The 24,024-nt window shown below is 41.9% G+C and overlaps 1 protein-coding gene across 7 annotated transcripts in view; it reads right to left on the bottom strand.

Moving 5' to 3' along the window:
* UAP1 (UDP-N-acetylglucosamine pyrophosphorylase 1) overlaps positions 1 to 19,308 on the bottom strand; it is a 39,048-nt gene extending 19,740 nt beyond the window's left edge. For 2 of the 7 annotated variants that reach the window (XM_063627170.1, XM_063627173.1), the window contains exons 1-5: positions 18,784 to 18,926; positions 18,210 to 18,321; positions 14,195 to 14,531; positions 3,293 to 3,497; positions 675 to 850 (exon numbers count right to left, since the gene is read on the bottom strand). In XM_063627170.1, the coding sequence (XP_063483240.1) occupies positions 675 to 850; positions 3,293 to 3,497; positions 14,195 to 14,474 (661 nt within the window). In that variant the 5' untranslated portion in view covers positions 14,475 to 14,531; positions 18,210 to 18,321; positions 18,784 to 18,926. Of the gene's footprint in view, positions 1 to 674; positions 851 to 3,292; positions 3,498 to 14,194; positions 14,532 to 18,209; positions 18,325 to 18,660; positions 18,927 to 19,017 lie in introns of those variants that run through there. The other 5 variants (XM_063627171.1, XM_063627172.1, XM_063627174.1 and 2 more) reach the window with 5 other exon arrangements.
* Positions 19,309 to 24,024: the final 4,716 nt, after the last annotated feature.

Genomic DNA, 24,024 nt, shown 5'->3' with positions numbered 1-24,024 from the left:
AAACTATAATTTAGCCTCTCATTTATTAAATAGCATATGGTTTCCAAGTTTTCACTATAATAAACAATGTAGCCACGAACATTGTAGTATACATAAAATATTTGCTATATGGCTGGGCACGGTGGCTCACGCCTGTAATCCCAGCATTTTGGGAGGCCAAGGCAGGTAGATCATTTGAGGTCAGGAGTTTGAGGCCAGCCTAGCCAACATGGCAAAACCCCTTCTCTACAAAAAAACACAAAAACTTAGCTGGGCGTGGTGGTGCGTGCCTGTAATCCCAGCTACTCAGGAGGCTGAGGCAGGAGAATCACTTGAACCCAGTAGGCAGAGGTTGCAGTGAGCCGAGATTGCGCCACTGCACTCCAGCCTGGGCAACAGAGTGAGACTCTGTCTCAAAAATTTAAAAAAATAAAAAAATAAAATACTTGTTATAGAGAAAGAATACCCTGAATGCTCCTCAAATTGCTCCATAGAGCAGACACCCACAACAAGCATAAAAGTGTATCCATTACACCAACAGGCATTTTCATCTTTTTAAATTATTTCCAAGCTGCAAAAAACACATATATATTAATGTTTAAATATCCAAATCACCATGTTAAAAAGAAAATCAACATTTGATGATTTATGTTGTTATCCTTTCTAGTCACCATTAAATAAGGACGATTACAAACCTGGAGCCATAGAAACTTTGTTCTTCTCTTCCAAAATAATTTTCCCATCAAAACTCATGGCGGGGAGCATTCCTTGCTGAAAAAAGATTACATTCTCTTTTTTTAAACCAAAGTACTTGTGCTTGGTGAAGAACTCCTTTGTAGATTCCATTGTTCTGCCACTGGTCATTATATACCTTACAAGAGAAAATCAGATTTTCTAAGCAATCGTGCTAGGTGGACTAGGGCAAAATAAAGTTTCGTCTATTTCCTAAGCTAAAGATACCTTTGAAAGCACTTGCTTATTATTTTGAGTTCCTTCATATTTTTCCTGGGTAAGACACATTCATTAGCTGTTACCCAAGGGGAATTTCTTTCAGTAATTTCATCAACTCTTAGGTATGAAATAAATCTACTTACAATATTAAACATACTAAACATACCTCCTTCAAGAGAACCTATAAAATGGCTTAAGTAAACATTTTAGAACTCTGTGAAAGTGTATTTTAAATTTGAAATGCCTATTCTGAATAAACAGGAAGAAAAGGGTAACTGTAATACAGTTTAATGATCTCTCGGGGTTCTTTTTATTGAAATTTGAAATGCAATCTGGGCTCTGCTAACCCTCCATTTAAAAATCATAAAAGTATAATTATACTTTCTGTTGTCACAAAAATCCAACCCATGCTAGTGTGGCAAAAAAGAAAAAAATTATTTCTAAAACTATAATTAGTGACTGTGGTAGCTTTTGCCCTTACTAGAATGTAAACTACATATAAGAAGGGATTTTTGTCTGTTTGGGTTACTGACTTATCCTCAACACCTAGAAACAGATACTCAATTAATATTTGTTAAATGAATAAACAAAATGGTATAATTTCATACCACAGGAGGTATCTGTCTATTTAACAAATTATCCTGGATATTTTGAACTTTAGGTACAAAAGGTTTGGATATATTTAGAAGATGACAGAAGAAGTGGCTAAACTTCTCTGCAAAAGAACAGAAATTCTGAGTTGTGAAGAGATGGAAGAAAGAGAGAGAAGAAAATTCAACATGATAGTAGGAGGCCAGGGCTGTAAGTAGAATGTTGGCCACTTAGAACACAAACATTCCTCCAAATTCCCCACAGGAATCAAGATGAACAAACCAGTTCACAGCAGACCAGTACTCGTGGTGAGAAGAGCTAGAAAAGCTACGAAAATTACAAAAAGCAGTTTTTTAAAGGCATCAGAGAGCTTCAGAGGCAAAATAGATTGGAACTATAAGTCCAGAGACAGAATCTTTCAAAAGGGAACTGAGGCTATACAGTTGCCTTGTCCTGAGGGCATCTGCTGACTTGGGGTACAGGCTAGTGGTGAATATGGCTTGGACCAAAGGCTGCTGCTAGGGGACAGAAACTAGTAGAGCTTTTGTTGATCACATGGGACTGAAATAACAAGATAGGGACTTGGGGGACCTCAAACACACAGCTGATTTTCCCCTCAAAACATGCTAACTTCCAAAACTGCTCGGGGAAAGAGATTAAAGAGCTGAACCAAAAACTTATAAAAAGCAGAGCAGGATCTTCTGTAATCTCTTGGTTCTTAGGAAACTAACACTGGCTGGACACAGTGGCTCACACCTGTAATCCCAGCATTTTGGGAGGTCGAGGTGGGCAGATCACTGGAGCTCAGGAATTTGAGACCAGAACCCTGTCTCTACAAAAAATACAAAAAAAATAGCCGGGCGCGGTGGCTCATGCCTGTAATCTCAGCACTTTGAGAGGCTGAGGCGGGCAGATCACGAGGTCAGGAGTTCAAGACCAGCTTGACCAACAAGGTGAAACTCCATCTCTACTAAAAATACAAAAATTAGCCAGGTGTGGTGGTGCGCACCTGTAATGCCAGCTACTCAGGAGGCTGAGGCAGGAGAACCGCTTGAACCCGGGAGGCAGGGGTTGCAGTGAGCCAAAATCGCACCACTGCACTCCAGCCTGGGGACAGAGCAAGACTCCCTCTCAAAAAAAAAAAAAAAAAATTAGCCAGGCATGGTGGCAGGTCCCTGTATTCCCAGCTACTGGGGAGGCTGAGGTGGGAGGATGGCTTGAGACCAGAAAGCAAAGGTGACAGTCAGCTAAGACTACACTACTGCACTCCAGCCTGGGTGACTAAGACAGACCCTGTCTCAAAAAAAAAAAAAAAAGAGGAAGGAACTAACACTGACCAAGGTTGAGGCCCTGAGAACCTGAGAATACAGCATACTAGTAGAGGCTGAGGACACAAGTATGGCCCATAGCACAGAAGTCAATGCAGCTTTCACCTGGTGTGAATGTGGAAGAGGCACATGGGTGTGGGAGAGCTAAATAACCTGGTACTTGAAAATATGAGTTTCTAGATGCAGAGAGCTCACTGAGTACTTTAAGGTACTCAGTTAGGAATGTAAAAGTTGGCAGTGAGTATATATTGCTTATTAAGTCAATAGTAGCCATCTATCAAGCAATAATATATAGTACTTTTAACATATATAGTAAATTATACCTCCCAAGAAAATCAACAGTAACAAGAAATATGTCTGTGAGTGAATAAAGTATATATGCATTTTGAATATTATAAAACAATATATGTTCAGACATACTCCAATAATGAGACATATCTTACCATGGAATAATGCATTTGTTGCCATAATATTTTTCAGCAACCTGTTGTAGCTTCAGGATACGCTCTGCTTGAATCTGAAAAAGTGTCTTACGGGATGGCAAACCAACATCATACATCCCCTTAGGATATGCAACGCCGAGTCTTGTCCCCTGCCCACCAGCTAGAAGAAGAACTGCTACTTTATTCTGAGAAATCTGGAAAAGTCCTAGAAAAGAAAACACTTGTATCACAAAACCTCTACAATTCAACACTTTAGTATTAAATATACATAGGTAGCAGCAAAGACTCATCAAAGGGGAAGTAAGGCTATACAGCTGCCTTGTCTTGAGGTCATTTGCTGATTTGGGGTACAGGCTAGTGGTGGAGAATCTGGCTTGGACAAAAGCCTGCTTGCTGCTTTTATTGATCACACAGGACTGAAATAACAAGATAGGGGCTTATTGACATAAGGCACAGAGAACACAGAATCTACACAGAATCGTGGATGACTACCTTGCTAATAAAAACATTTCTATTATTAAAAAAATTAAATTTATATAACCCAACCGAACACCAAACAATGAACGATGCATTTTAATGAACTAAATATTTTTTGCTGATAATGTCAGGAGGTAAGAACCGAGAGATATAATAAATGTTTCGCAAAAACTTGATGACTAATTGATGTGGCAAGTCAAGAAAAACATAGAATAAAGAAAATACCAAAGTTTCAGGATGAATGATGACACTGTCAAATTACCTCCAGCCTATAATAAATAATCAATGAGCATACAAATATAGCAGGTAAGCTACATAAAGAAAATAAATCTTCAGTTAGGAAAGTAGTAGAGTATAACGGGTGAGAACTCAGGCTCTGAAGTTAGGATTTCTGGTTTGAAACCCAACTCAACAGAATGAGCTTGGGGTATCACCTGCAAAGGGCATCAGAAGTCTTTGTAGGGTGATGGAAATGTGCTTATGTTGATTGGGATGGTAGTTATATGAGTATACATTTGTTAAAACATAAAATTGGCTGGGCACAGTGGCTCAATCCAGCACTTTGGGAGGCCGCGGCAGGTGGATCACCTGAGGTCAGGAGTTCGAGAGCAGTCTGGCCAACATGGCGAAACCTGTCTCTACTAAAGATACAAAAATTAGCCGGGAATAGTGGCACACACCTGTAGGGTGAAACGGGAGAATTGCTTGAACCCAGAAGGCAGAGGCTGCAGTGAGCCAAGATCGCGCCACTGCACTCCAGCCTGGGTGACAGAGCGAGACTCAAAAAAAAAAAAAACAAAATACAAAAACATAAAACTACGAGACAGGGAGATCACGTGAAGCCAGGAGTTTAAGACCAGACCAGGCTGGCCAACATGGCGAAACTCCATCTCTACTAAAAATACAAAAATTAGCCAGGCATGGTGGTGCATGCCTGTAATCCCAGCTACTTAGGAGGCTGAGGCATGAGAATTGCTTGAACCTAGGAGGCAGAGGTTGCAGTGAGCTAAGACTGCACCACTGCACTCCAGCCTGGGTGACAGTAAAACTCTATCTCAAAAACAAAACAAAACCAAAAGGTACAACTAGTGCATTTTATTACATGTAAATATATATTAATTTATTAAAATGCCTTTTGTAGGCTGGGCACAGTGGCTCACACCTGTAATCCCAGCACTTTGGGAGGCCAAGGCGGGAGGATTACCTGAAGTCAGGAGTTCAAGACTAGCCTGACCAACATGGCAAAACCCCATCTCCACTAAAAATACAAAAATTAGCCAGGCACGGTGGCAAGCACCTGTAATCCCAGCTACTCAGGAGGCTGAGACAGGAGAATCACTTGAACCTGGGAGGCAGAGGTTGCAGTGAGCCAAGGTCGTGCCACTGCACTCTAGCCTGGGCGACAGAGCGGGACTCTAAAGTCTCAAAAATAAATAAACAAAATGCCTTTTTAAAAAATGGGCCATCTATACCAGCTAAGAAGAATATAAGACTCAGACTATCTTCATTACTGATTTATTTCTTTGGTCTGGAAGCCTGTCAATTTTTGCCAGTTGACTATTCAGCAATAAGTAGTCATCAAGCATAATGTTTGAATAAAAATGTTATTCTTCGAACCAAAATAAATTCAAGATGATTTGAGATCCAAATGCAAATAAATGTAACTATAAAAGCTACAAAAGAGCTCTCAGTCTGAATTAAAAAAAAAAAAAAATCTTGCCATAATCCATTCCTAAGACCCATCTTATCATTCAAAAGTGGACAGTCTCAGTACCACAAGGCAGAGTAGCTTGTGAGAAGAGGCTATGTGGAAATTGGGTCTCTGGCAAGCTAGAAAAACTATAAAATTAAAGCCATGGTAAACAGTTTTGTTCTTGTTTTCTGAGTTTCATACTTTCATTAGAATTCTTAGAAATTTTGTGAACAAACCTGGCCACTGGCCACAATTGTAGGCTAAGCCAGACGACGCAGTCAGTGATGGCAACTATCAATTATTATTTTAAAATCCTTAGGTAATGTGGGTTTATTTCATTTACCAACTTTGTGCTTTATTTGTTTTTGACATATTGGGTTTTCTTAAAGCTAATACACTAGTAGGTCAACAACATAAAGAAAAATAAACCCGGCCAGGTGCAGTGGCTCATACCTGTAATCTCAACACTTTGGAAGGCCACGGTGGGCGAATCACCTGAGGTCAGGAGTTCAACACCAGCCTGGCCAACATGGTGAAATCCCGTCTCTACTAAAAATACAAAAATTAGCTGGGTGTGTTGGTGCCTGCCGGTAATCCCAGCTGCTCAGGAGGCTGAGGTAGACGAATTGCTTGAACCTGGGAGGCGGAGGCTGCAGTGAGCCGAGATCATGCCACTGCACTCCAGCTTGGGCAACAGAGTGAGACTCCATGTCAAAAAAAAAAAAAAAAAAAGAAAGAAAAGAAAAAAATAAACCCATTATAAATTTAGAGCCAGTTCGGACTCTATTCTTCCTTTATTAGTAAGTATAGTCCAAGAACGTTATTCAGCAATCACTCCAGCTATTTCTTCTTTTTTTTTTTTGAGACAGATCCTCACACTGTCACCTAGGCTGGAGTGCAGTGGCACAGCCTTGGCTTACTGCAACCTCTGCCTCCTGGGTTCAAGTGATCCTCCCACCTCAGCCTCCCATATAGCTGAGACTACAGGTGCATACCAACACACTTAGCTAATTTTTGTATTTTTAGTAGAGACAGGGGTCTCACCATGTTGCCCAGGCTGGTCTTGAACTCCTGGGCTCAAGTGATCTGCCCACCTCAGCCTCCCAAAGTGCTGGGATTACAGACATGAGCCACCCTGCCCAGCCTATTCCAGCTATTTTTTCAATTTAAAAACCCAACAGCACATTATATATTTTCATAATTTTCACCTTTGATATGAAGCTGACCTTAGCTATCTGAGAGTTAAATCTTCTTTCTTCCTTCCCTAAAACCAGAATTGTCCTCATTAACTCCATAGCATTTAATTGTACCTCATCAGAATTTGAAAATAAGAACACAAAATCAGGTGTACCAAAATAGAACCCAAAATAGTAACTATAATCTAAGAGGCAGTTACTGTGTAATTTTCACCACTTTAGAGATAATAAACTCAGAGAAGTTAAGAGTCTCGCACAGGGTCATAGCTAGTAAATGTGAATCAGGATTAGGACCTGACTCCAGGGCCTCTTCTCCACCACACCACCCTGCCACCAGAGGTTGTGCTGCCTTTTTTTTTAGTCTGTCTTACCCACCATCCTAAATGAAAAAACTGTTGAGCAAGAAGAGCCAACATTCTCCAAAACTTCCCAAACACTGAAATTTTTAACAGCCATTCTGCTGGGCGCGGTGGCTCACGCTTGTAATCCCAGCACTTTGGGAGGCCAAGGCGGGCGGATCACGAGGTCAGGAGATCGAGACCACAGTGAAACCCCGTCTCTACTAAAAATACAAATAAATTAGCCGGGCGTGGTGGCGGGCACCTGTAGTCCCAGCTACTCGGGAGGCTGAGGCAGGAGAATGGCGTGAACCCGGGAGGCAGAGCTTGCAGTGAGCTGAGATTGCGCCACTGCCCTCCAGCCTGGGCGACAGAGCAAGACTCCGTCTAAAAACAAAAAACAAAAAAAAACAGCCATTCTGAGTTTGTATTTGCCTTAAGCAAGACCCATAACCACTATATAACAAAAACTGAGATGAAGAAATTTAAAGGGAACAGGGAACCTTTCAAGACATTTGAAAACTGTTTTATATTTGGTTATTCCCTGAATTATATCAAATAAACTATGGCTTCTAGAAAATAAATTTAATTCTGTCACCCACAAAGCACTATTTTAAAATACAAGTCCACAATCTCTTACCTAAACCCATGGGTCAGATTTGTTTCAGAACGCATAACTCTTCAAAATTTATAAAAGGACTATAGTACATATATAATATGCTATATTATAATTATATATGTCCCCAGCAGATCTGAAACAGCACCCTATAATCACATTAAGTGGGATAAATAAAGTTGACAAATAGTCTCATGTTTATTCAGGTCAGGTTTTGTACCATTTTAGAAATGCAGATAAAGAACTGCTGTCTGAACACTTGCATACCATCAAAGGTGTTAGAATAAAAAATATTTCTGAACATTTAAAAGCGCCAAATATCTACATTTTGGACACAGAGATCTTTGCTCTTTTTATACAGTACATTTCCTTCATATGGCACATGTGTTTTAAGTTGTTTTACTCTTAACATGGTGCTAACCTTCTTCCTGACTTCTTACTTTCACTCTCAGTCCCAGGTAAGTTATTTCCCTCAGCTAACTGACCTGAAAAAGGTAAAAGCTACACTCCCAGAGCCAGCTCCATGTCTCAGCCCCTGCTCACCTGATGGCATTCAACATCAATTCGGTGCTTTCTATAGGTCTAACCAGGTATCAAAATAGCCCTGTATAAACTTTTCTCTTCCTTAGATGGGTTCCCTAAATTACTGCTTCATTCCTACTCTCCAATTGTTTCACATTTAAAGTTTTGCTAACCAGCAGCTCACAGTGGCCCCATTCTTTATTCAGATAAATGGCATGTGTTTGTTTCCTAAACTCCTGTTCACTCTTCAGTGCTTCTTTCCATCTCCGAACCTGATAACCAGTCCAGTCACCAATTAACAGTGGCACTGAGACGATGCCAACCAGATGTACACTACAAGGTAGATATCCATTTACATCTCATTTCTATTTAACCACAACTATTATAATGAATTATAACACAATCCACATATATTTGCAATAAAAAGGTTTTTCATTAACTTCTTCCTGTTTACACATCTCACTTATGAGCAAACAGTGAAAAACAAGAGAAAAGGCAGCAGTCCCTGGAGAATCAAGGCCAGCTGTAATTCACAAATGAAATACAGCTACAGCTATTGTTCACAGTATCAAATTGTGTGTACACTGGCTGAAGTACTCAGTACTCATCTACTTCAGCTGTTACTACGATAAAGTTGCAATGTTCATCAAAAGTATATAACACATAAATTAGTATCTGTTTTATGATGACAGATAAAATGCTGTTTTGAATTAAGTGGACCAATAAAATTCAAAAAGCTTTTTGGTTATACAGCAATTATACATTATTTCAAACTGCTTTTGTCATAACATAAATTTTATACGGGCAGCACAGCACCTACCTGAAAAATGTTAACTAAATATAAATGTATTTAAACCCATGTGACAATTAGGAAATTATAAATTTCACCCTTTCTATCTCTCCATGATAAGACATAAGGGTTAATAATTTTCCTACACAAGGGAACTCAACACAGGCAAAACTGAAATTGAAATTTTAAAAAGCGGCCAGGTGCAGTGGCTCACACCTGTAATCCCAGCACTTGGGAGGCCAAGGCAGGCAAATCACTTGAGGTCAGGAGTTCAAGACCAGCTGGGCCAACATGTTGAAACTTTGTCTCTACTAAAAAATACAAAAATTGGCTGGGTGTGGTGGCAGGCGCCTATAATCCCAGCTACTGGGGAGGCTGAGACAGGAGAATTGCTTGAACCCGGGAGGCAGAGGTTGCAGTGAGCCGAGATCGTGCCATTGCACTCCAGCCTGGGCAACAGAGTGAGACTCTGTCTCAAAAAAAAAAAAATCAGAAGTTGGAAAAAAAAAAAAAATTAAGCCAGACTGACACATTTCCAGGGCTGGAGTATCTCTCTCCTTGGAGAGTCACGCACTATGGGCCCAAGAGAATCTAAGCACTTTTTCTGATAACATTCACAAGAAACAGAGAGAAAAGTTTACAGTGGCCTGTCAGAGGTCAAATGCTTCCTGGATAACTTCCTTCTTAGACTAGTTCCTCCTATACACTTTAACAAGGAAGATAGCACAGGTCCTTTTGAAGTAAAGCACTGTCAGAACTTTCATTTAAATTATCAGAAATCCAGGACGAGTGGAGTTGGGTAAACAGGCTATTCAACTGGTAGGAATAAAGGAAAGCTATCCAAGAAAGTTAGAATAATTTAAGTCTTTAATTTTTAATCACGTTATAGCTGAAACTACAATATTTCCCCAAAATAGTAAACACAAAAGGCAGACTAATCAGGAAAATCTCTATCTGAACTAGTTTTAGATAGCAGAGATTACATTAGATGAATTTCATTAGGTATAATAATGGCATGTGATTAGTAAGAAAACGCCCATATATTTAGACATGGATACCAAACTATATGAGGATAAAAATAACATGATGTTTGGGATTTGCCTTAAAATACTGCAGCAAAGGGGGGGAAAAAAAAGAGGGAGAGAGAAAGCAAAAGGAGCAAAACTTTCATAATTTTTAATCAAGATGGCTTATGTGGGGGTTCACTATACTAAATTTGCCACTAAATATTTGTTTCAAAATATCCGTGACATTTTTCATGATAAATTCTTGTGCAGGCTACAAAACTATACACAAACCACAATCCCAATATACACATATGTGTGTGTGTGAAAGAAAAGACTGTAAAATATTACTAGTGAGTATCTCTGTATGGTGGAATCACAGAGATTTGTATTTTTTCCTTTGTAATTTTTAGTATTTCCCAATTTCTCTAAAATAATTTTTTTTTTTTTTTCTGAGATGGAGTCTCGCTCTGTCGCCCAGGCTGGAGTACAGTGGCGTGATCTTGGCTCACTGCAAGCTCCACCTCCCAGGTTCAAACCATCCTCCTGCCTCGGCCTCCCGAGTAGCTGGGACTACAAGCACCTGCCACCATACCCAGCTAATTTTCTGTATTTTTAGTACAGACGGGGTTTCACCGTGTTAGCCAGGATGGTCTCTATCTCCTGACCTCATGATCCTCTTGCCTCGGCCTCCCAAACGGCTGGGATTACAGGCGTGAGCCACCATGCCCAGCCATATTACTTTTAAAATAAAACAAATCTATAAAAACATCAGTACCCTAGATTTCAGAAAATGCAGAGGAGATAATGTTAAGAATGCATTTCTTCTAAATAATCCACTTACTTTACTATAGTGCTATATGGTAGAGAAGCACCATTATGATTAATAGGAGAATGTCTCATAGGCAAAAAAGGCTAAGACTGAATACTAATTAGATATTATAATATAAAATTGGTAGATTTGTGTTCAGATAAGCATGCATTTGTTTTAATAAAGAATGGGAATTTTTATCAAGCAAACAGGTTTTCCCAGTGTATCTTTACTAAAATAGCATTCTCAAAGCTTATAATTACTTCTCTTTCAAGATCTCAGCTTTGTAAAATAAAGATTTTCTAGTTGCTCCTTTACATCCCATTTTCTACAACTGGCCAGAAAACTTCAAGAAATAAAGCAAGATCTCTCTTCAACAAGGAGTACAGTGGTCACTTATATTCAACCTTCAGAAATAAATAATTTTCCACTCTAGTTGTAAAAATGTCCATTATCATCTGAATAACCACCAGATACTTTGCAATTACTGGACAATGCTTTCATTCCCCCATTCTGAGGAGGTGGGGGTGTGGGGAAGTAAAAACTGTCCCTGATACAACTACCAGGATCTTCCTACTACCTGAAATAGAATGTCATGATCTTCATAATGGCTTCTCTTCCCTTTGATAACTTACTGCAGAAACTTCATTTTGTCATGAATTTGCAGACACATGGTAGTTTCTGGCTAAGTGAAAAGGATATAATGTCAACATAAAGTCTCCTTCTCCACCCTTACTGTTTAAGCTACAGATGAATATCTTTCCCTTGACACTAAGCCAAAAGGAAGTTTGCACCGTGTTATGCTATACTTGGTTTTAATAGTTCCGGATTTTAGTTTACATGAAAAGTCATAAATGTAGACTAGCTCCACACAGTCCAACAAAAAGGCCATGAAGAAGACTCAAATTATAGGATATCTTAATTGTGGCTTATGTTCCCCATTACACAAGGTCAAAGTTTTGACTTTCCATAAGAGTTACTACTAAGACTTCATCCCCTTAAAATCCCCAGGAAAAATATAGGCAACTGGAATACTAGAGGGTAAAGAAAGGCCTGTGTGGCTTTTAGTTTGGAATAGTAGCCTTTTTGAAACCCAGGGAAGAAGGGAACGATTAATGAATCCAAAGTAACAGAAGTCATGGTATCACTGAAACTCTTCATTCACAAGGACACATCTAGGCATCATTCTCTCACATCTTAGTGGCAGAGCCCTATCCTAAGTAAAAAGCTGGGTTAGCTACTACCAAGCATTTTACATCTGAAAAGCACCTCCTTGAAGAAGATCCAATTATTTTCAAACTGTTTTTAAACTTCTAAACTCTTTTAAATAAAACCTCATGTAAAGATCAAACACACAGAACAGAAAAAGGTAGAACTACTCATAGTAGAGGATAAATGGGTTGGAGACCTACCAGTTTAGTATCTGCTCCCTCCCTCCCTATAAGAGGCAGCTTCCCCAACAGTGAAAACCCTTGGGTTCTTTGGAACACCCTTTGAAAATCAGTAAATTTGTCAGCCTGGAGAAAGACAGAGAGAGGTATACAGCAGGTTGATAATGCCAGTAATCTTTCTTTTTACAGGGGGTGAGGGGATGCCAGAGTGGAAAACAAAATAAAAATAGCCATGCTGTAAATATAGACTATAAGATTGTATGTATAGTATTACTACACATCTATGAAATCAAATATATATACAATCTGCCCGGGCACGGTGGCTCATACCTGTAATCCCAGTACTTGGAGAAGCCCAGGTGGGCGGATCACTTGAGGTCAGGAGTTCGAGACCAGTCTGGCCAACATGGTGAAACCCCATCTCTACTAAAAATACCAAAAACTTAGCCGGGCATGGTGGTGCGCACCTGTAATCCCAGCTACTCGGGAAGCTGAGGCAGAAGTATTGCTTAAGCCTAAGAGGCAGAGGTTGCAGTGAGTGAGGATCACACCACTGCACTCCAGCCTGGGCAACAAAGCGAGGCTGTCTCAAAAAAAACCACAAAGAAACAAAAAAATACGTATACAATCAAGTACTGGGTGGTAATGTGAGCAAATAAAAATATAGCTTTAATGAGATTATGGGCAATCTGTTATTTCAATATTATTTTTGCAATAAAATAATGTCTTTTAAAAAGTTAAGGAAAGTATTTGCCCAAGTTCTCATTCACAGTTGAGAAAATGAGGCCCAGATTTGACAAGGATCATGTACAAACACTGAGGGAATCAGCTACAATATTTAGTCAACATTTTACTTACAGAGGAGTAATAGATTATAAAAAACATAGCTTTCAACTCCACCAAAAGCTACAGTTGAGCTATTTTTCCATTCTCAAAAGCACAAATTAGTATTAGGTTAAGGGGACAGATTTTTTTACATGCTTTAGAATGAAAAGCATTGGGGCAATTCAACAAACACTTATTGATCAACTTAAACTATAAAACTCTTGCTCTAAATGCTACATAACATACAGAGACAACTAGTACATGGGCTGCTCTTCAAGAATTTATAATTTATTGAGGAAGACAAACAACTCTTATGATAAGCTAGAATGAAATAAAAGCATGAACAACTAATTCTAACTTGGGACACAAAAGAAAAGGTCATAGATAAAATATTATGTGTGGTGAACCTTAATGAATGAGTGTAAGTTCCCCAAGTGGCAGAACTACTGCACTGTACAACTCCAAGAAACGACCTTACAAGGTGACCTAGCTAGGTAGAGAAAGGGCAAAGGGCACATCAAGCTAAGTATAAACATGAGCAAAAGCAGGGAAGGCATGGTATCATGTTCAGGGAAAGGTGAATTATTTGGTTCAGCTAAAATGTTGATTGGAAATATGGGTTAGGGTCAGGTTAGGGCAGGTTTAAAGATTAAGCCAGCTGGGCTGGGCGCAGTGGCTCACACCTGTAACCCAAACACTTTGGGAGGCCAAGGTGGGCGAATCACTTGAGGTCAGGAGTTCAAGACCACGCTGGCCAACATGGTGAAACCCTATCTATACTAAAAATACAAAAATTAGCCAGGCGTGGTAGTGCATACCTATAATCCCAGCTACTCGGGAGGCTGAGGCAGGAGAATCACTTGAGCCCAGAAGGTGGAGGTTGCAGTAAGCAGAGATCGCCCCACTGCACTCCAGCCTGGGCAACAGAGTGAGACTCTGTCTTAAAAAAAAAAAAAATTAGGCCAGCTTAAACACAAGTATTTAACTTGTGCTTCAGGAAAAGAAATCTAGCAGAAGTATGGAAATTGAGGAGGGAAAGAGACTGGAGGCAAATTAAGACTTGAGTGAGAGAAGCCTTAAATGGAACATCAAAAATAAAAAGACAATTTTGTCACTTTCTGCTAGGTCACCTGGTTTAATGTAGTATGAATCAAAATATTGGTGACATGATCCAGCTACCTGAACAATTTTAGTATATCTCAAATAAACTTCAGTAAGAAATATGTACATGCCCCGTACCTTCACTTTCCCAGGATTGGAGCTGATCTTGATCCCTTGTGGCACTGCCTAATACCTCTCGAGGCACAGGTTCCATTCGTGCATCCACATTCTTTTGGTGAGAAGACTGGTTAAAACCTTCAACGGCCTTTTGGAAAAAGAAGTTCAGCTCCTCAAAGTTCATGGCCTGGAGCTCTGAATAAAGTTCTACCTGTTGGGCTTCTTCAAGCTCATTCCAGTAACGTAGTAGGTGCTCTTGCCCAGCTTTGGACAACGTGAGTTTGAGGTCATTAATGTTCATAATGGTCTAATAGCCAAGCTTTGTAGAAATAGGGGTGTAATGTATGTAACTGTAAACCTAAAAGAGAAAAGTAATTAATGGCATGTCAAAATCCAACCTCCAAAATTGAGGGCTTTTCTCCCCTCTAAAAATATGAATATTTTTAAAATTTGATGTTAAAAAAATTAACTTCTGCTTTTCCATCACTCAATATTTGTAAGAGATTAAACCTGTAAGACAATATGTACCAGGCACTTCTAAGTACTTTACCTTCATGGTCTTAATTTTCGACAACTCTATGGCATAGGCACCATTATTACCACTCCTTTACAGTTGAGAAGACAGGCAGAGAGGCTAAGCAACCTAATCAGTGAGTGGAGCTGGGACAGGAACCCAGGCAGCCTGATGACATGGTTCACACTCTTTACCACGTTTAGTTGTCTCTGTATTAGTCCTCTGACCACTAAGCTACCACTGAAAGAACACCTGACTGCCTAATACTTAAATGTTTTCCTTGTATCTCTAATGATAGAAATAGTCAGTATACTGAAATATTCAGGAAGACAGAACAACCTATAATAAGGAAAAATACATTTCATTTCATTAGCAACTTCTGCAAAGAAGCAATAACACATCTATTTTCTCTACTCACTAAAAACTTGGATCCTCCTTAAAGAGACAAGCAATACATATAACAATCAGTGAATAAGACAAATGTTTTCTAAAGAGCTATATTCTGTGATAATATAGTAAAATGTTAAACTTCATAGTGCTAAAAAATAAGAAAATGAGGAAATATTTAATCTACTTGCCCAATATAGACAAATACAACGGGAGATAGGTGCTGTCTAGAAAGTTCACAAACAGGCACGATCTAGCCATGTGTTAAGGGTTGGGCAGACTACATAGATAAGATTAGAGGCCAGGCATGGGTAGCTCACACCTGTAATCCCAGCACAGGCCTGGGCTCAGGAGTTCAAGACCAGCCTGGGCAACATGGCAAAACCCCACCCCTACAAAAAACACAAAAATTAGCCAGATGTGGTAACATATGCCTGCAGTCCCAGCTACTCGGGAGGCTGAGGTGGGAGGAACACCTGAATTCGGAAGGTCGAGGCTACAATAAGGCGTAATCATGTCACTCCAGCCTCAGCGACAGGAAATTCTATCTCAAAAAAATAAAAGATTAGGAAACAAGCAGAGCCTGGTGGCCATGATGAGCAAGCATGTGTGCGACGGAAAGCAGTAAGAAGGTTAACGTATGACAAATGATATAAAATGGCCTGGGGTAGGGCTAGGTCATGAAAAGCCTGAAAACTAACCAAAAGAATTTAGACTTCAGAGAATAAGGAATAGAAAGCGAACAGTAGATTCTCAAACAGGGCAGTGTTACCATGCTTTAAAGAGATGAGAGAAAGGAGCAATGGCATACAATAGATTGTTAGGAGGGACAACTAGAAGCGGGAAAAGAAGTTAAAAGACAATTGCAGGTATGAAACACCAAAGGTCTGAACCAGATTAGTGGCAGAGAAAATAAGAGTGAATGGAATAAATTTGAGGGTCACTGTAAAGAATCATCACTACATTATAATTGCTTCGATGTGAGGGACAGAGGGAAAAAATAGGTACTAAAGACACTTACCTTCTCTTCCTATAAGAACAGTGAAAAGTAAAACACATGGTAGTTCAGAGCACAATTCTAGACTAAGCTGAGCCACTTAATCTCCCCATGCCTCAGTTACCTTATCTGTAAAATGAGATTAATAATAGTATCTACCTAAACATCAAACACCATTTACAAGCTCAGGTCTAGAGAACCTACATTTGTGTGTTCCCTGAGGTGGTAATAACAACACTTAGCTTTCATGTTCATTATGGTATTAAAAGGCATTCCTGGCCGGGCGCGGTGGCTCACGCTTGTAATCCCAGCACTTTGGGAGGCCGAGGCGGGCGGATCACGAGGTCAGGAGATAGAGACCACAGTGAAATCCCATCTCTACTAAAAATACAAAAAAATTAGCTGGGCGTGGTGGCGGGCGCCTGTAGTCCCAGCTACTCGGAGAGGCTGAGGCAGGAGAATGTCATGAACCTGGGAGGCAGAGCTTGCAGTGAGCCGAGATTGTGCCACTGCACTCTAGCCTGGGCCACAGAGCGAGACTCCATCTCAAAAAAAAAAAAAAAAAAGGCATTCCCATTGATTTATATAGGTTTCAAGAGTCATGATGCTATTATTTTTTAATTTTAAAAAATCACATTAAAAAAGACACTTGAGAGGAACAGATTTATATTAAATTATTTTCCAAGGAATGTAGTTTTTCCCAAGACCTCATTTATGCTACTGCTTTGCCTCTGATTTAAGGGAGTACATTGTAGTAGGAAGATCAGCAAGGAACCAGATAACCAAAGAATAGGAAGTCTCTGTTCTTGGTCTTTCTCCATCATTTGATCCTATGCAATCATTTTACCTCCCTGTGCATAGATTTCCTCATGAATATAAGACAACCAACCTTTCTCACATGCCTTCAAGAGAGTCAAGAGTACTCTGTCTGATAAAAGGCATACACAAACAAATTATTATAACATTTGAAGATATAAACCAAACTTTTCCTAAAAGATCATTAGATACTCCTCCACCTTCAGACACTTGGGAAAATGAATCCATGCAAATAAGATACCTCATAGGGCCGGGCGCAGTGGCTCACGCCTGTAATCCCAGCACTTTGAGAGGCCGAGGCGGGCGGATCATGAGGTCAAGAGATGGAGATCATCCTGGCCAACATGGTGAAACCCCATCTCTACTAAAAATACAAAAATTCGCTGGGCATGGTGGCGCACGCCTGTTGTCCCAGCTACTCAGGAGGCTGAGGGAGGAAAATCGCTTGAACCAGGGAAGCGGAGGTTGTAGTGAGCCGACATCACGCCACTGAACTCCAGCCTGGTGACAGAGTGAGACTCTCTATCCCAAAAAAAAAAAAAAAAAGGTACCTCATAGGTTAAACTTTGATATCTAGGCCTAAACCACGGGTAACATGTGTTCATTTACATGTTGTATAATGTTCATAATGTAACGACCATACTTGAGTTTTGGACAAGCATAATTCATCTATTATATTTATTTGAGGCAGATATAAGCACCTTCATGCCACAAAAATAGTACCATGTTTCCCATTAACGATGTTTAGAGGCATGTGTGTGTAATGGTAAGCAGCAATGAACAGAAGAGTTAAAAGATACGGATTTTTATTTTGACAACCGAAATCTGAAAAAGTTGAAAATATGCTCTAGAAATTATGACAAAACTTGGTACATGCCCACAGCCTAATCCATCTGCATCAAAATATATGGCAAATTTGGTAATAATCTACCATTATCAAATATATTTTTATTAGAATTTAAATACCAGTATTAAAGAAATCCAGTATTTCTCCCTCCTTTTCTGGCCTCCCCCACCCGGCCCCTCTCTCTGCTGGTATACGTATGCCCTCGAAATGAATAAGTAAACCTCTTAAAGCTTTTGAAAAACAGTATCAGAGTTGAGACATAACCACCAACTGAATCCTATAAATGCTTGGCAGCACAGCCTATGAAGTCTTTCTTTGCTCCAGCTAAGTGAGCCAACTGACTAACCGTGAAGGAATAGACAACTGCCTTGAGTTTCCGGCGAACTCTTGGGTCCACACCCAGTGAATTTCACCTAAAAGCCCTTAAACTTTTGCAATACCAAATGACATACACATATGATCATAATCCTATTACCTGATTTCAGATTTCATAAACCATGTAGAAGTAAGTGTAGCACAGCGACAGGCCAAAGTTCAAGCAGCCATATGTTCAGCATACGTGTGCTCAGCCCTCCAATACCATCCTTCTGCTTGGCCAAGAGAGGGGAAACCCAGAAATTTCAATTCTCTCTCACTACCAGTATCATGGCAAACCAAACCAAAAAAAGAAAGAAAAAAGTGGCAAGCAAACAGGTTTTGTCCCACTGTCCTGTCCTCCAAATGTATCCCCTGTCTTTCTCAGAGCTCTCAATTCTTTTCCTCATATATTCAAGACACACCAACTCGCTTCCACCTGACAGTTCCAACGATCTCCTGTCCCACTACAGGCCCCCACACTTGGTATAACTGTCCACAAGGCCCTAGCCTGAGAGCCTCGAGGTCTCTACTGCCCACCCGGGAGAAGCCCCACTCCCAACCCCACACACCTACACAACCCCCTAGGACTCAGACACTGGCCCAGACCTCCTCCCACAACGCCCCCAGTCCATCCGGGGCGCGCTCATTCCATCCCTGGCCTCGCCATCCACCCGGCTGCCCAGCCCACACACGCTCTCGCGGGGTGGCGGAGGATGGGGTGCGACTGCGGGGCGCACGGGCTGGGGTGTGTGTGTGTGCGGGCGAGCAGGAGGCTCCTCGGCGTGTGCTCGCCTGCCCGCGCTGTGCACGTTCGTGCGACGCGTGTCCACGTCTGAGCGCGTGGCCGTGTGTGCGGTGGGGCCAGGCCCTCCGCCCGCTCGGGTCCCGAACCCCGCCGTCCCCTCGCTGGGCTGGGAGCCCCTCACCTTCCTCGGCGCGACCGCTGGTACGCCCGTCTCCAGCTCCTTCCGCGCGGCCACTCATCGGCGTCCCGCGCCCGCTCCGAATATATACCCTCATCCGGGGGGCCGCGGCGGCGGGGCGGGCCGGGAGCGGGGGCTAAGGGGAGTGCCAGCCCCGGCCACCCCGCCCCTCTCGCCACGACTAGTGGCTGCCGGCGCCTGAAGGAGTAGAAGCCGACCGCCCAGACACGTCAGCGCCGGGAGCGCAGACGACGACGCGGACGCGGCTGCGGCCAGGGGCGCCGGGGCGGGGCTGGGGATGGGGGCCGGGCGTAAAAGGAGTAACCCGCCGGGGCGGGAAGGGGCGGGGCCTAGTGCGTCACTCATTCTCTGGCCCAATGGGGATAGTCCTGGAGCGCAGTCGGCTGGCGGCCCGGTCCCTCCCGCGCACTAGCTGAGGCTGAAGGATGTCAGTTGGGTCTGCTAGGAGGGGCCAGGCCCGCGCCGTCAGAGAGCGCTTCGTGGGTCCCAGGACCCCTGACGTCCCTAGGTTGTACTGGGAGGTGCGAGCCCAAGGGTCTTAGTCGGCCCAGCGGCACGGGGCACAAGCGGGCCACAGAGATGGGCAGGGAGCTGTGTCCCCAGGGTGGCGGATTTCCGAGCCACCCACGCGGGTGGTTGGGAAAGAGCGGCGGATTTTACTGCAGAGAAACTTTCAGGGCGGGCCTGGCGCGCTCACTGACCTTGGGCTAGTTATTTTGTGTGCAGTTCACAAGATGCCTGGCCGGACTCCAAACTCGCTCTCTGTTTGGTTGTGTTTTGGCTCCCAAGAAGGCGAAGCCAGGCCTATTTTCTTTTGCACAAACAGACAGGAAAGGAGAGAGGAAATGCAAGCAAAGGTATTAGGTAACCTAAGGTAGTATAAGCCCGGGGTCATCTTTATGAGTCTGCAGACTTAACTTCGCTAGGCCTCAGTACTCTGCAGAAAGATAGTGGAGGACCTAGATGACCTCCCAGGCCATTCCAGGACCAGTGTTTACAGTCCTGTTACATAACCTAGTGTGGGTGTGCACACACAGGTTATTATATGTTCAGCACTGTGCCCTTGGAAGCTATGTTTACATTTAAAGTTGTGTTGCATTTTGCAGCTTTTGCAACAAGTGGAATATGTTGAAATACGAAAACACCTAGATTTAACATACCACCTATCATAAAAACATTCAGACGCCGTTCTTCTACTTTCTTGAGTGCAAAGGCCTTTTCATTCCCTTTACCAATTGCATAATCACCCACTGCCTCAAGTAACAACAGAAAAACTTAAACTTGGTAAGTAATGCTGGTAGATTTACATTCAGGAGGTTGAATACTCTCCATCTCTCATGATCCTAGAACTTCATTCATTTCTTTGAAAGAAGAATAGTGTAGTGATTGGTTTATAGTGTAGTGATTGGTTTCTTAATCATGGGATCTGAAGACAATTTCAGCTTCTTTATTGCTTGTGATCTTTGGCAAGCTACTTGTGCAATCAGTTTTCTCAGCTATAAAAAACAGACAATAAAGATGAAAATGCCATTTGGTGGTTGTATTAAACCAATCGATATAAATGAAGTATGTAAAACAGTAAACACTAAATAACTTTTAGTTATTATTTATTACTGAGTACTTATTAATTCAAACTAGGAGACCCAGATTCAAAATCAGTCTATGCTTACTAACTGTGTGACTTTGGGTAAGTCATTTAACCACTCCAAACTCCAATGTCCTTTTGTGAAATGAAACTAATACCTATTTCACATGGGTATAGTAAAAAATGAGAAAGAACCGGCTGGGCGCGGTGGCTCACGCTTGTAATCCCAGCACTTTGGGAGGCCGAGGCGGGCGGATCACGAGGTCAGGAGATCGAGACCATGGTGAAACCCTGTCTCTACTAAAAATACAAAAAATTAGCCGGGCGTGGTGGCGGGCGCCTGTAGTCCCAGCTACTCGGAGAGGCTGAGGCAGGAGAATGGCGTGAACCCGGGAGGCGGAGCTTGCAGTGAGCCGAGACTGCGCCACTGCACTCCAGCCTGGGCGGCAGAGCAAGACTCCGTCTCAAAAAAAAAAAAAAAAAGAGAAAGAACCTAAGATAATGTCTGGAATATTATAGGCATTCTGCAAGTCTTAGATGAATGACTGAGTAAAGAGCAAAATTATTAGTTAGAAATCCTTTAAAGAAAAAAGGTAGAACTGAGGTCCAGCTCAATGTTTTTAATGAACTACTATAAAATTTGTACTTTAACCCTTTTTTGCTGAAGTTTCATTTGTTTGTTATTCTGGTTACTAGGCATAAGAGGGGCCATAATCTCATCTTGCCAGCTAAATGTTCAGAAATTTCTAACACTAGAGTTATTTCTGTCCTTTGAAATACTTTTTATATACATGGTCTTTTAAGAGCTGATTGAAGAAAACAAGGCAACGATGCTCACTCTACCTATGATTTTTTGACATTACACCAAAGGTATCAGCTAATGAAGTTAGACAACAGAAATCCTAAGAGGCTTATAAATTAGAAAAAATATATAAGAATAAAAAATTATTTTTTAAGAATTTTAAAAAGTCGTAAAACTACTTCGACTTGCAAATGACAAGAAAGAATACCTGGAAAACCCTTGAGAGTCAACAATAAGACTAAGAAACCACAGAAAAATTTTGGTTAGTGTATTAGTCCGTTTTCACACTGCTATCAAGGGATACCCAAGACTGGGTAATTTATAAAGAAAAGAGGTTTAATTGACTCACAGTTCTGCATGGCTGCAAAGCCTCCTCAAGCAACTTACTATCCTGGTGGAAAGCACCTCTTCACAGGGCAGCAGGAGAGAAAATGAGTGCTGAGCAAAGGGGGAAGCCCCTTACAAAACCATCATATCTGCTAGGCGCAGTGGCTCACGCCTGTAATCCCAGCACTTTGGGAGGCTGAGGTGGGCGAATCACAGGTCAGGAGTTTGAGATCAGCCTGGCCAACATAGTGAAACCCCGTCTCTATTAAAAATACAAAAATTAGCTGGGTGTGGTGGCACACACCTGTAGTCCCAGCTACTTAGGAGGCTGAGGCAGGAGAATCGCTTAAACCTGGGAGGCAGAGGTTGCAGTGAGCCTAGATTTCACCACTGCACTCCAGCCTGGGTGACAGAGCGAGACTCTCTCAAAAAAAATAAAAAAAAACAGATCTAATGAGAGCTCACTATCACGAGAACACTATGGCAGAAACCACCCCAGTGATTCAATTATCTCCACCTGGTCTGGCCCTTGACACATGGAGATTATTACAATTCAAGGTGAGATTTGGGTGGGGACACAGAGACAAACTATATCAGTAAGGTAGCAAGTTATAAAATGAACATATAGAAATCAATAGCTTTCATATACACACGTTATAACATTTAGAAGACACGATGATGGAGAAAATCCCATTTATAACAGCAACAAAAAAAATTAAGTATACATTTAGTGCAAAATGTGCAAAATCTGTATCAGGAGAGTTATAAAAGATGCCTGAAAGCCACACAAGATACTTGATCAAATGAAAAAAATTCTGGAGCTATATCATGTGTGTTGTGGATGTGAACAAATGACTAAATAAATTGATTTTGGTCATTGTGCTGTGGTTATGTAAAAGAATGTTTATGTTCCTAGGAAAGACATACTAAAATATTTAGGGGTAAAAGAATATGATGTCTGTAATTCTTAAATGGCTCAGAAAGATCAGGAGCGATGGCTCACGCCTATTATCCCAACACTTCGGGAGGCCAAGGTGAGAGGATCACTTGAGCCTAGGAATTTGAGACTAGCCTGCGCAACATGGCAAAACCCCGTCTTTATTAAAAAACACAAAAATTAGCTGGGCATGGTGGTGTGTGCCTGTGGACCCAGCTACTCCCAAGGCTGAGGCAGGAGGATCACTTTAGTCCAGGAGGTTGAGGCTGCAGTGAGCTGTGATCATGGCACTGCACTTCAGCCTGGGTGACAGAGTGAGACCCTGTCTCAAAAAATAAATAAATAAAAGGCTCAGAAAGAAATATATGTGCATACATACATGGCAGTAGGCAAGAAAGAAATTTGGGAGGCAAAGTAAATAATAATAAAGTAAATGGAGGAAAATACAATTAGTTAATTTAAAGGGTATTTAGAACTTCTTTACACTTTTCTTCAAGTAAGATTGAAATTATATAAAATTTTAAAATACAACCAACAGTGGAGTTGTTCATTACCAGTCCAACACAAAAGAAAATCTTTAGAGGGGTGGAGCCAAGATGGCTGAATAGGAACAGCTCCGGTCTCCAGCTCCCAGCCTGAGCGACACAGAAGACGGGTGATTTCTGCATTTCCGTTTGAGGTACCGGGTTCATCTCACTAGGGAGTGCCAAACAGTCAGGACAGCGCACTGTGTGCGAGCTGAAGCAGGGCGAGGCATTGCCTCACTCGGGAAGCACAAGGGGTCAGGGAGTTCCCTTTCCTAGTCAAAGAAAGGGGTAACAGACGGCACCTGGAAAATCAGGTCAGTCCCACCCTAATACTGCGATTCTCCAACGGGCCTGGAAAACGGCACACCAGGAGATTGTGTCCCACACCTGGCTCGGAGGGTCCTATGCCCACGGAGTCTCGCTGATTGCTAGCACAGCAGTCTGAGATCAAACTGCAAGGCGGCAGCGAGGCTGGGGGAGGGGCGCCCGCCATTGCCCAGGCTTGCTTAGGTAAACAAAGCAGCCAGGAAGCTCGAACTGGGTGGAGCCCACCACAGCTCAAGGAGGCCTGCCTGCCTCTGTAGGCTCCACCTCTGCGGGCAGGGCACAGACAAACAAAAAGTCAGCAGGAACTTCTGCAGACTTAAATGTCCCTGTCTGACTGACAGCTTTGAAGAGAGTAGTGGTTCTCCCAGCACACAGCTGGAGATCTGAGAATGGACAGATTGCCTCCTAAAGTGGGTCCCTGACCCCTGAGCAGCCTAACTGGGAGGCACCCCCCAGTAGGGACAGACTGACACCTCACTTGGCC

Source organism: Symphalangus syndactylus, chromosome 12 (assembly GCF_028878055.3).
Source record: "Symphalangus syndactylus isolate Jambi chromosome 12, NHGRI_mSymSyn1-v2.1_pri, whole genome shotgun sequence".
Classification (NCBI taxonomy): domain Eukaryota; kingdom Metazoa; phylum Chordata; class Mammalia; order Primates; family Hylobatidae; genus Symphalangus; species Symphalangus syndactylus.
The sequence above is the reverse complement of the archived record's forward strand: the minus strand, read 5'-3'. Positions and strand labels throughout refer to the sequence as shown.